The sequence below is a fragment of the Corvus brachyrhynchos genome, unplaced genomic scaffold (genome assembly GCF_000691975.1).
Source record: "Corvus brachyrhynchos isolate BGI_N302 unplaced genomic scaffold, ASM69197v1 scaffold72, whole genome shotgun sequence".
NCBI classification, from domain to species: Eukaryota; Metazoa; Chordata; class Aves; order Passeriformes; family Corvidae; genus Corvus; species Corvus brachyrhynchos.
The window spans coordinates 1,927,098-1,939,559 of NW_008236763.1; the positions used below are offsets into that span (position 1 = coordinate 1,927,098).

General features: G+C 58.3%; 1 protein-coding gene across 1 annotated transcript in view; it reads left to right on the forward strand.

Moving 5' to 3' along the window:
- Window positions 1-12,462, forward strand: part of ATP2B4 (ATPase plasma membrane Ca2+ transporting 4) — a 38,636-nt gene that overhangs the window by 15,066 nt on the left and 11,108 nt on the right. The window contains exons 3-15 of the mRNA XM_017727245.1: window positions 26-223; window positions 1,069-1,326; window positions 2,608-2,733; window positions 2,933-3,058; window positions 4,521-4,556; window positions 6,062-6,223; window positions 6,468-6,682; window positions 6,759-7,001; window positions 7,668-7,909; window positions 8,908-9,142; window positions 9,870-10,049; window positions 10,419-10,506; window positions 10,622-10,728. Coding sequence (XP_017582734.1) covers window positions 26-223; window positions 1,069-1,326; window positions 2,608-2,733; window positions 2,933-3,058; window positions 4,521-4,556; window positions 6,062-6,223; window positions 6,468-6,682; window positions 6,759-7,001; window positions 7,668-7,909; window positions 8,908-9,142; window positions 9,870-10,049; window positions 10,419-10,506; window positions 10,622-10,728 — 2,216 coding nt within the window. The remainder of the gene's footprint in view (window positions 1-25; window positions 224-1,068; window positions 1,327-2,607; window positions 2,734-2,932; window positions 3,059-4,520; window positions 4,557-6,061; window positions 6,224-6,467; window positions 6,683-6,758; window positions 7,002-7,667; window positions 7,910-8,907; window positions 9,143-9,869; window positions 10,050-10,418; window positions 10,507-10,621; window positions 10,729-12,462) is intronic.

Below are 12,462 nucleotides of genomic sequence, written 5' to 3' on the forward strand. Positions count from 1 at the left end.
ATCCCTGTTTTCCCCACCCTCCCAGGACTGTCCGGGAACCCCACAGACCTGGAGAAGCGGCGTCAGGTGTTCGGCCAGAACTTCATCCCCCCCAAAAAGGCCAAGACGTTCCTGCAGCTGGTGTGGGAGGCCCTGCAGGACGTGACCCTGATCATCCTGGAGATCGCAGCCATCATCTCCCTGGGGCTCTCCTTCTACCACCCCCCAGGAGGGGACAACGAGCGTGAGTGCCCCGGGCCGGGGGACTCCTGGGGGAGCAGGGATTTGGGATGGGGATTCAGGGATTGGCCCTGTTCCCTGTGGGAGCAGGGATTTGGGATGGGGACTCCTGGGATCGGCTCTGTTCCTTGTGGGAGCAGGGATTTGGGATGGGGACTCCTGGGATCTGCCCCACTCCCTTTGGGAGCAGGGATGTGGGATGGGGATTGAGGGATCAGCCCTGTTCCCCGTGGGAGCAGGGATTTGGGATGGGGATTCAGGAATTGGCCCCGTTCCCTGTGGGAGCAGGGATTTGGGATGGGGATTCAGGGATTGGCCCCGTTCCCTGTGGGAACAGGGATTTGGGATGGGGATTCAGGGATCTGCCCCACTCCTGTGGGAGCAGGGATTTGGGATAGGGATTCAGGGATTGGCTCAGTTCCCTGGGGGAGCAGGGATTTGGGATGGGGACTCCTGGGATCAGCCCTGTTCCCCATGGGAGCAGGGATTTGGGATGGGGATTCAGGGATTGGCCCCGTTCCCTGTGGGAACAGGGATTTGGGATGGGGATTGAGGGATCAGCCCCGTTCCCTGGGGGAGCAGGGATTTGGGATGGGGATTCAGGGATCTGTCCCACTCCCTGTGGGAGCAGGGATTTGGGATGGGTGCTTTCACCCCATTATCCAAAGGGGAATTCCCTCTCCGGGCAGTGTGTGGGGTTATCCCAGCGGGAATTCTCTCTCTGGGCACCGTGTGGGGTTATCCAAAGGGGAATTCTCTCTCCGGGCAGTATGTGGGGTTATCCCAGTGGGAATTCTCTCTCGGGGCAGTGTGTGGGGTTATCCAAAGGGGAATTCTCTCTCGGGGCAGTGTGCGGGCAGTCCTCGGGCGGCGTGGAGGACGAGGGCGAGGCGCAGGCGGGCTGGATCGAGGGCGCTGCCATCCTGTTCTCCGTCATCATCGTGGTGCTGGTGACGGCCTTCAACGACTGGAGCAAGGAGAAGCAGTTCCGGGGCCTCCAGAGCCGCATCGAGCAGGAGCAGAAGTTCACGGTGATCCGCAAGGGCCAGGTGATCCAGATCCCCGTGGCCGAGATCGTGGTGGGGGACATCGCCCAGATCAAGTACGGTGAGTGGGGTGGGGGTAGGGCTCTGTCCTTCCCCGTGGGATCCTCCTCCCTGCTTCTCCAGCCCTTTTTCCTTGAGGAGAAGCGTTCATTCCTCTGCTTTCTCCATGGAAGTGCTCCCCCCTGGAGTGACAGAGCTCCGCTCGCCTCCTTTTTTGTCCCTGGAGTTGGGCTGGCAGCTTTAAGGAGCTGCTGGATGGGAATTGGTTCGTTTTCCCAGCCTTGTGCCTGTTGAGGAATAGTTCCTTATGCAGGAGGTTTTGGGGAATATTTCCTCATCCAGGAGATATTGGTGGATATTTTGTTATCCAGGAGATTTTGGGGAATATTTCCTCATCCAGGAGATTTTGGGGAATATTTCCTTATCCAGGACATGTTGGTGGCTATTTCCTTATCCAGGAGATGCTGGTGGATATTTCCTTATCTGGGAGATGCTGAGGAATATTTCCTCATCCAGGAGGTTTTGGGGAATATTTCCTTATCCAGGAGATGCTGGTGGATATTTCCTTATCGAGGAGATTTTGGGGAACATTTCCTCATCCAGGAGGTTCTGGGGAATATTCCATTATCCCGGAGATGTTGGTGGCTATTTCCTTATCCAGGAGATTTTGGGGAATATTTCCTCATCCGGGAGATTTTGGGGAATATTTCCTTATCCAGGAGATGCTGGTGGATATTTCCTTATCTGGGAGATGCTGAGGAATATTTCCTCATCCAGGAGATTTTGGGGAACAGTCCATTATCTCAGAGACGTTGGTGGCTATTTCCTCATCCAGGAGATGCTGGGGAATATTTCCTTATCCAGGAGATATTGGTGGATATTTCCTTATCCAGGAGATTTGGGGAATATTTCCTCATCCAGGAGATGCAGCCCTTGGGATACATCAGGCCCTGCTCCTTGTCTCCCAGGGGGAATATTCCTCCCATTCAGGAAGGAGATTGATCCACCACTGTGTTCCTTTTCCCAAGGGCCTCATTCCCTCCTTGGCCAGGTGGATGTGGTGGATTTGGGATGGATCAGGAGCTCTGGGAAGGATTCATTAAAACCAGATGGGGAAGCACTGAGCAAAATCCTCCCCAGGACTCTTTCCATGCCCCAGCGAGGATTTGGGAGCCGTTGGACTCCATTTTATTGCACCTCCTACAAACCCCACCTGCAGCTTCTCCTCCTTCTAGAGCTGGTGTGAGACTGAGCTCTGGATCCTTTTGGAGCATTCCCATGGGATGGGGCAGGCAGGGATGAGCCCAGGCCAGGCTGATCCCTGGTTTTCCTCCTCTCCCAGGTGATCTCCTGCCAGCGGACGGGATCCTGATCCAGGGCAATGACCTGAAAATAGACGAGAGCTCGCTGACGGGGGAGTCAGACCACGTCAAGAAATCCATGGATAAAGACCCCATGCTGCTGTCAGGTGAGGGCTCTGGGATGGATGCGGGGCTGGGATGAGTTTGGGCTGGGCTGGGGGTCCTGGTCTCAGGGAGGTGTCCAAGGCCAGGCTGGATGGGGCGTGGAGCAGCCTGGGATAGGGGAAGGTGTCCCCTGGGGTGGGATGGGATGGGGTTTAAGGAATTCTGTGGGATGGTGTCCCCGTGACATTCCTGCCGTGCCAGGTACCCACGTGATGGAGGGCTCGGGCAGGATGGTGGTGACTGCTGTGGGCATCAACTCCCAGACCGGGATCATCTTCACCCTCTTGGGAGCAGGAGAAGGAGACGAAGAGAAGAAAGTGAAGAAAGGTAAGGAAATGCCCTGATTCTGCCCTTTCCCTCCTTCCTCCCTTTCCTGGGAAGCGTCCACAGGCTCCCCCCACACCGGGGTCAGCTCCCCTGGCCCAGGCAGGAGCAGGGAGGGGTTGGGGACCCCTCCCTGTCCCCTCCACTCGGTCCCACCGTGCTCCCAGATGTTTTTGGGACCTGGCTCCAGCTCCCTCTTCTCCATCCTGGAGCTGTAGGGTGGGGAGATCAAGGATCCCACAGGAAAAGGGGCTGGTGACGCTGCCCCCTTGGCACTCGTTGCCCACCCCGTGGTGGTGGGAAGGTGAGTCCTGGGTGCCCACAGGGGGTTTTTTAACCCATCCAAACCCCGGAGAACTTGGCTGAGGATCTCCTGAGCATTCCCTGAGCTCCCTGGGGGAACGGAGGGGATGGCAGGAGGCAGAGGAGGGGTGGGACAGCAGCCAGGCTGAGCTGTTCCCATCGTGCTGGGACTGGAACGCTCTCGTGTCTCAGCTTTCACATCCTGCTGCTTATTCCCAGCTCGGGAAGCTCCCCGTGTCCCTGCTCCCCTGCTCGGCAGGTTTGGCCTCCCCGGGATCGGGCGCTGGCAGCAGCATCAGGCTGGCACCGCCCGCTGCTCCGGCATCCCCGCGCCAGGGAGCCCTTCCCGGGAGGTGATGCCAGGCGGGGAGAGGCTTCCCGGGCTGTGCTGGCTGCCAGCTCCGAGCTCTCTCTCTCTGTGTGTGTGTGTTTGTGTGGCTGTGCTGGCTCCTCCAGCGCCAGCAGTGCCGGGATTTGGGAGCTGAGGAGCTCCCGGGTTCGGCTGCCACCGTGGAGGCGGCAGGATGAGGTGTCCTGGGAGTGGCACTGGGAGTGGCACTGCTGTGGGAGCCACCCAGTGCTTGGAGCTTTCCCACGTTTCAAGCTCAATGGATTTGGGAGCAGAGCAGGCCAGGGGGTGCCACCAGTTTGTCCCCATGGGAGCTGTGGGGTGACACAAACCTCGTGTCACCTGAGGCTTGTGAGGTGCAGCAGCCCCGTGTGGCACCCTGGGCACCCCCATGTGCCACCCTGTCAGATTTTGGGTGGGGGAGGTCACACCTCCCTGCTCTGGGTCCGGTGCTGCCCGTGGTGGGGGACAAGTCTGCGCTTCCCATACGGATCTGATGGGAGGGAGGGACCTGGAGCTGCAGGAGGTCCGGCTCTGCTCCGTGGTTTCTTTTCCTGAAAATCTGAGACACCTCCAGCACCCTCAAGGCGCTGCTGGGGTTGTGGGGGTGATTTTCAGTTTGGGAAAGTCGGAATCCTTGGGAACGTGGTGCCCGGGGCAGCCAGGGAGCTCCAGAGTCTGGAGCTGTGCGCGGTGTCCAGAGGGTGACCGTGCACGGACGCCACCGGAGCGGCCCCTCGGAGCATCCCAGCATCCCGGCCGGGGAATGTGGCTCCGTGTGCTCAGCCCTCCACCCTTTCTCTCTTTGAACAGGTAAAAAAAGCGGAGCCCCCGAAAACCGCAACAAAGGTAACGCCAGCCTCTCATCCTTTGAACCAGCACCACACTAACTACCGAGCATTCCTCCTTCCTTCTTCCTTCTTCCTTCCTTCTCCTCATCATGTTGTGCTCTTTGCTGCTCCGGCGGGACTCTCGCCTCGTTTTTCCGGGAGAGGGTGCAACGGTCCCGTGGCCGGTGGCCCTGGCACGGCATCGTGGTGTCCCCAGCACCCCAGCACGGGCTGTGCCTGCTGGGATGAACCTGCCCGTTGTCCCTGCGTGGGGAAAAGCCATTTTTCAGGGAGGACAGAGCTCTTCCAGCAGCCTGGACTTCTGGCAGGAGCATCCCTTTCTTGGGATAAACTGGGTGGGATTGGTGGCTTTAACTCTCTGGTGCCCGTCCCACGCTGTCCCTGCGCAGGGTTGGTGTTTGGGGCAGAGCTGGCGGTGCCCTCCTGGCGTTCCTGGGATGAAATCTCCCCCAGGGCCTGGCCCACGGGACGCTTGCACCCTGTCCTGCCATGGCCTCGACTCCGTGAGCGTCTCCTCGCCAGTGTTCTCACACTGTTCTTTGCAGGCTGTGGAGGAAGCCCATTCCTGCACCTCTCTCTCCACCTCTCTCTCTCTCTCTTTCTCTCTCCTCTCAGCAGTTTGAGTTTCCCTCCGTGCCGTCAGACTGTGTCCGGGTGCTTGTTGTGTCCGTGTCGGGTCTGTTGTCACCGTGGAGGTTCCTCTGTGGAGCTGCTCCGGGGTGGCCTCGAGCAGCAGCAGCCAGGAGGGGACAGGTCCCAGGGTGGCCCTGGGGCCACCGCTGCTCCTCCAGCTCCAGCGGCTGAGGAGGAGCCTCTGGGGGTGCTTCCCATCCCTCTCCAAAGCTTCCAGGCTTGGGTTTCCCCAGGGTGGACTTCCAGCTGGATTAGACCAATTTTAGGAACGGGAAGCCGGGCTGTCTCGGGTCCTAAAGCCGTGGTGGATGGCTCCAGGCTGGGATTCAAGGATTCCTGGCTCCCTGCTCTTCAATCTCCATCCGAATTTCTAACCCACCCCTCCATCTCACCGCCTCAGCCGCTTCCCTGGCGAGTGGTTCCTGCTGGGCTGCCCACAGGGTGGCACCGGGGGGAAATTGGGGACGCTCATCGAGGGATTGGGGGGCACTGGAGCATCTCTGGGGTCACCCCAAAGCGCTCCCAGCTCGCTGCAGGGTTAGAGGCTGGAAGAGACCCCAAAATCTGGCCTAGAGGGTTTCTTGCAGAGGTGTGACCGGTGCCAGTGGCACCTCTGAGGATCCCTTATCCGTGGGCAGGGGGTAGATGACAGAAAACCACCCCGTAGAGAGGTGGCAGGGCCCTGGGACACGGAGCTTCCATGTGCTCGGACGCGTGTGTGGTCGGGAGCGGTTCTTGTCCTGGGATTTCTCTCTCTCTTTCGCTCTCTCTCTCTCCCACCACCATCCTCCTCAGTGGTGTCCTCCAGGTTTTTCCGGGGTTCTCTCTCCTATTCACACGTGGTGTCTTGTTTTGCACCCCGGGCTGTAGCTAAAACTCAGGATGGTGTGGCCTTAGAGATCCAGCCCCTGAAGAGCCAGGAGGGGGTGGAGAACGAGGAGAAGGAGAAGAAAAAGGTCAAAGTGCCCAAGAAGGAGAAGTCGGTGCTGCAGGGGAAGCTCACGCGCCTGGCGGTGCAGATCGGGAAGGCAGGTGAGTGACAGTGACCCCAGAGCTGCTGGGGAAGGGCTGTCCCCATCCCCATTGACCCCAGAGCTGCTGGGGAAGGGCTGTCCCCATCCCCATTGACCCCAGATCTGCTGGGGAAGGGCTGTCCCCATCCCCTGTGTCCCCAGAGCTGCTGGGGAAGGGCTGTCCCCATCCCCATTGACCCCGGAGCTGCTGGGGAAGGGCTGTCCCCATCCCCTGTGTCCCCTCACCTCGTCCTTGTCGCCAGGGCTGCTCATGTCGGCCATCACCGTCATCATCTTGGTGCTGTACTTCGTCATCGACACCTTCGGGGTGCAGAAGCGGCCCTGGCTGGCCGAGTGCACCCCCATCTACATCCAGTACTTCGTCAAGTTCTTCATCATCGGCGTCACCGTGCTGGTGGTGGCCGTGCCCGAGGGGCTCCCGCTGGCCGTCACCATCTCCCTGGCCTACTCCGTGAAGGTGAGGCCTGCACGCGGCACGAGGGGGGTGAGGAGGGAATCCGAGCTGCCGGCCCTGACCTTCTGGGTGGTTGCAGAAAATGATGAAGGACAACAACCTCGTGAGGCACCTGGACGCCTGCGAGACCATGGGCAACGCCACGGCCATCTGCTCGGACAAGACGGGCACGCTGACCATGAACCGCATGACCGTGGTGCAGGCCTACGTGGGGGACACCCACTACCGCCAGATCCCCGACCCCGAGGCCATCCTGCCCAAAATCCTGGACCTCATCGTCCACGGCGTGGCCATCAACTCTGCCTACACCTCCAAAATCCTGGTGAGCTGCAGCACCGCGACCTCGTTGTTGTCCTTGTCGTTGTTGTCATTGTCATTGTCGTTGTTGTTGTAGTTGTTGTAGTTGTCGTTGTTGTTGTAGTTGTTGTCGTTGTTGTCATTGTTGTCATTGTCATCATTGTCGTCCTTGTCGTTGTCGTTGTTGTTGTTCTCGTTGTTCTCGTTGTCGTTGTTCTCGTTGTTCTCGTTGTTCTCGTTCTCGTTGTTGTTCTCGTTGTTGTTCTCGTTGTCGTTGTTGTTCTCGTTGTCGTCGTTGTTCTCGTTGTTGTCGTTGTTCTCGTTGTTGTTCTCGTTGTTGTCGTTGTCGTTGTTGTCGTTGTCGTTGTTCTCGTTGTTGTCGTTGTTGTCATTGTTCTCGTTGTTCTCGTTCTCGTTGTTGTCGTTGTTGTTCTCGTTGTTGTCGTTGTTGTTCTCGTTGTTCTCGTCGTTCTCGTCGTTGTTCTCGTTGTTCTCGTCGTTCTCGTCGTTGTTCTCGTTGTTCTCGTTGTTGTTGTCGTTGTTCTCGTTGTTCTCGTTGTTCTCGTTGTTCTCGTCGTTGTTCTCGTCGTTGTTCTCGTCGTTGTTCTCGTTGTTGTTTTCGTTGTTGTTCTCGTTGCTGCCCGTCCTGCTCCACGCCCAGTTTGGCATCGCTCTCCCGTCCTTTTTCCAGCCGCCAGAGAAGGAAGGGGGGCTGCCCCGGCAGGTGGGCAACAAGACCGAGTGTGCCCTGCTGGGCTTCGTGCTGGACCTCAAGCAGGACTACCAGGCCGTGCGCAACGAGGTGCCCGAGGAGAAGCTCTACAAGGTCTACACCTTCAACTCTGTGCGCAAGTCCATGAGCACCGTGCTGAGGAGCAGCGGCGGCGGCTTCCGCATGTACAGCAAGGGAGCCTCCGAGATCATCCTCCGCAAGTAAATCCTCCTCCTGCTCCCCATCCCGCGGCATTGACGGGCTCCGGCTGCCCCACGGGGCAAGGGTGGATGTGGGGAGGTGCTGAGGGGTTTTTGGGTGGGTTTGGGGAAGCTGGAGGGGGCTGTGGAAGGGGGATGTCCAGGTGGAGTGACAGGAATGTGCTGGGTGGTTTTTTTGGGAAAGCTGGAAGGAACTGTGGAATGGGAATGCCGCCCTTTTTGGGGGTGGGGTGCCAGGAATGTGCTGAGTGTTTTTTTGGGTGGGTTTGGTGAAGCTTGAGGGAGCAGTGGAAAAGGGATGTTCCCCCTTTTTGTAGAGGGGGTGCCCGGAATGTGCCATGGGTTTCTTTGGGTGGGTTTGGGAAGGTTGGAGGGAGCTGTGGAAGGGGGTGTGTGTCCCTTTTGGAGATGGACTGACAGGAATGTGCTGAATGGTTTTTGGGTGGTTTTGGGAAATCTGGAGGGAGCCATGAAAAAGGGGATACCCCCTTTTTGTCAGGGGATGCCAGGAATGTGCCGAGTGTTTTCTGGGTGGGTTTGGGAAGGTTGGAGGGAGCTGTGGAAAAGGGAGATTCCCATTTTCTAGATGAGGTGCCAGGAATGTGCCATGGGTTTTTTTGGGTGGATTTGGGAAGGCTGGAGGGAGCTGTGGAAGGGGGTGTGTGTCCCTTTTGGAGATGGGCTGACAGGAATGTGCCGAGTGTTTTTTGGGTGGATTTGGGAAATCTGGAGGGAGCCGTGAAAAAGGGGATACCCCCTTTTTGTAGAGGGGGTGCCAGGAACGTGCCGAGCGTATTTTGGGTGGATTTGGTGAAGCTGGAGGGAGCTGTGGAAAAGGGATGTTACCGTTTTCTAGATGAGGTGCCAGGAATGTGCCATGGGTTTTTTTCGGTGGATTTGGGAAGGTTGGAGGGAGCTGTGGAAGGGGGTGTTGTGTCCCTTTTGGAGGTGGGCTGACAGGAACGTGCCCCTGCCTCACCCTCCCGGTCCCGTCTCAGGTGCACCAAGATCCTGGACAAGAACGGCGAGCCGCGGGTGTTCAAGGTGAAGGACAGGGACGAGATGGTGAAGAAGGTGATCGAGCCCATGGCCTGCCACGGGCTCAGGACCATCTGCCTGGCATTCCGGGATTTCCCTGCGGACGCAGAGCCCGACTGGGACAGCGAGAACGAGATCCTGTCCGACCTGACCTGCATCGCTGTGGTGGGGATCGAGGATCCCGTGCGGCCTGAGGTACCGAATCCCACCCTGTCCCGCACCATTCCCGGCCCTTTTCCCGCTGCTCAGGGCCACGATCCCTGGAGGAATTCCAGCAGCTCCTCTGTGCCCATCCCTGAAGTGCCCCCAGCTCCCTGCTGCGGGTGTTTCTCTCCCATTCCTGGACAAAACACCCCCACGGCAGCGTATTCCCACCCAAAATTCCCAAGCCTGGAGGTCTGTGCTGCTCCAGGCTGCCCCAAAGGTGGATGGAGACAACCAGGAGCAATCCCTGCGCTCCTGGAGCTGGTTTTTCCCAGCTGTCTGCTGGGCTAATGCAATAATCCCCCCATTCCTGCCTCTGGATTCCGCTTCGGAGCTCGCCCCCCTGCTCTCCGTGGCCCTGATTCGATGTTCAGGGATCTGGCTCTGGGAATTGCATTACGGATCCCTCGCCTGCAGCGGCTCTGGAGGCTCCAGATTCGATTTGCTCGTTCCTCACTCATATCCTCTCTTCCCCCACTGCTCCCTAATGGATAAACCCATTAGTGGGGTGGCAGGGGGGTGAAATTCCCGTTTTTATGGATGGCCTGGCCGCGCCTTGGCACTCAGGCAGGCGGCAGCGGGGTGGCAGCAGGGTCCCTTCCCCTTGGGGTGACAGATGGAGGTTCCTCACCCTTCCAGAGCCCTTTCCAGATCTTTTTAGGGAGCTGCCTCCTCGCTCCCGGCGTGCCCAGTGCCAACCCCAGCGCCCTGTCCCCAGGTGCCCGACGCCATCCTGAAGTGCCAGCGCGCGGGGATCACCGTCCGGATGGTGACGGGGGACAACATCAACACTGCCCGTGCCATCGCCACCAAGTGTGGCATCCTGCTGCCCGGGGAGGACTTCCTGTGCCTGGAGGGCAAGGAATTCAACCGGCTCATCCGCAACGAGAAGGGAGAGGTGGGAGAACTCTCCAGCAGCAAAAAGCGTCAGATCCTGCTGGGTTTTCCCAAATCCTGCTGGGCTTCCCAAATCCTGCTGGGTTTTCCCAAGTCCTGCTGGGTTTTCCCAAGTCCTGCTGGGCTTCCCTGGATCCTGCTGGGCTTCCCAAATCCTGCTGGGTTTCCCAAATCCTCCTGCGTTTTCCCGAATCCTGCTGGGCTTCCCGAATCCTGCTGGGCTTCCATCTTTTCCTTGGATGAACAGAGCTGCTGGGATGCTCAGCAGTGTTTAGGGATGAAGCCGCTGTCCTGTCCCAGTTGGGGTTTGCTTTCCAGTGGGACAGAAGATTCCTGAGGGGAATCACTTCCCTTTTTCCCGGTCCTGCAGGTGGAACAGGAGCAGCTGGACAAGATCTGGCCCAAGCTGCGGGTGCTGGCGCGCTCCTCCCCCACGGACAAGCACACCCTGGTGAAAGGTGGGCACTGCCCTTCCCAAAGGGCTCAGATCCCCGCGGCCTTTTCCAGCCTCATCCATGCCAGGAGCCTTCCCTCGGGGTTGAATTTCTCAGGACTTGCTCGTTTCCATTGCAGGAATTATCGACAGCACCGTGGGTGACCAGAGGCAGGTGGTGGCCGTGACAGGGGACGGCACCAACGATGGCCCAGCCCTGAAGAAAGCGGACGTTGGGTTTGCCATGGTAGGGCCGGCCTGGGGGTTCTCCTTTGCTCCATGGGGTCAGAAACCCACGGCTCGCTGGGTTATCCCACTGGAATTACTTCCAGACCCTTGAAACTCTTTTTACAAATCTGTGGGATGGCCTAAAAACCCCCAAAGAATTTTCTTGGGATGCTGGATTTGATTCTGAGCTGCATTAGGACCATTAGCAAAGGATTGGGAATTCTTTGGAGCTCCCAGAGCGGGGAGCTGCCCTGTCCTGGTGTCTCTCCTGGATCCAGGAGAGCTTTGGGAGCTCCATGCCGTGGTTTTCCCTGCAGCTCTTCACCCCAATTCCAAGCTCGGTGCTGGCTAAGGCTTTGGGAATTTATTTATGGTGGGAAAACTCTGGTTTGATGCTTTTTTCCTTTTTTCTATCCAGTCTGCAAGGAGCAGGAGAACGAACGCTGTTGTTTTTAACAGATTCCCTGTGGATTGATTTTAGGGATGTGAGCAGCAGCTGGGTGGGGAGGCTGCACAGGGAGTTTTGAGCCGATGAGAGATTTTTGGGAAGCGTTTTTAGGAATGGTCGAAACATCCAAATGCAATTCCAGAGCCTTTGGGATGAGCAGGGAAGGCAGGATCCACTCAGCCTCCTGCCCTGCAACAGGCAGGGAGTTCCTGTTTGAAGCGGGATCCAGCCACTCCCAAGAGAATCCCGGGAAAACGCCAGGCTCGTTGTGGGCTCGGCTTGGAATTCCTGCCTGGAATTCCTGCAGGGCGAGCGCCTTGCTGTGCCGGCGCCGGGAAGCGCAGCCCAGCCTGGCACCCTGGGGCTGCTGCTGCGGGGGAATTAGAATTTTGGGAATCTCCTGGGGCTGGGGCAGAAAGCCCCGCTGAGCTCTCCCTGCTCCCGCGGCGCTGCCCAGCCCGGGATGGAGCCGTTCCCTGGCGTCAGGAGGGAGTCAGGAGGGAGCTGCTTTCCCGCTGTTTTCCAGCTGTTTTCCTGCTGCTTTCCCGGCTGTTTTCCCGTTGGATCCCGGCTATTTTCCGGCTGCTTTTCCACTGCTTTCCCGCTGCTTTCCCGGCTGTTTTCCCAGCTGTTTTCCCGCTCTTTTCCCCGCTCTTTTCCCGCTGTTTTCCCGCTGTTTTCCGGCTGCTTTCCTGCTGTTTCCCAGCTCTTTTCCCACTCTTTTCCGCTGTTTTCCTGCTGCTTTCCTGGCTGTTTTTCAACTGTTTTCCCACTGCTTTCCCGGATGCTTTACCGCTGTTTTCCTGTTTTCCTGGCTGTTTCCTGGCTGTTTTCCGTCTCCTTTTCCACTGCTTTCCCGCTGCTTTCCTGGCTGTTTCCCCACTCTTTTCCCACTTTTTTCCCCGCTTTTTTCCTGCTCTTTTCCCGTTTTTTTCCCGCTCTTTTCCCGCTTTTTTCCCCGCTCTTTTCCCACTGCTTTCCTGCTCTTTTGCAGCTGCTTTCCTGCTGTTTCCCAGCTCTTTTCCCGCTGTTTTCCCACTGTTTCCCAGCTGTTTTCATGGCCGTTTCCCATCTGCTTTCCCTGCTGCTTTCCCGCTCTTTTCCGGCCATTTTCCCACTTTTCCAGCTGTTTTCCAGCTTTTCTGCACCGCGCCTCTGTCTGGGATGTGCCCAGGGAAAGCTGGGCTGACTCAGAGCCTGTCCTTGAAGGCTTCCGAGCTCTGCCCAGCACGGATCAGCACCGGCTCCGCGGGCTTTTCCTCCCGGGAACGTTCCTGGGAAGCGGCAGAGCCGGGCAGCCACCCT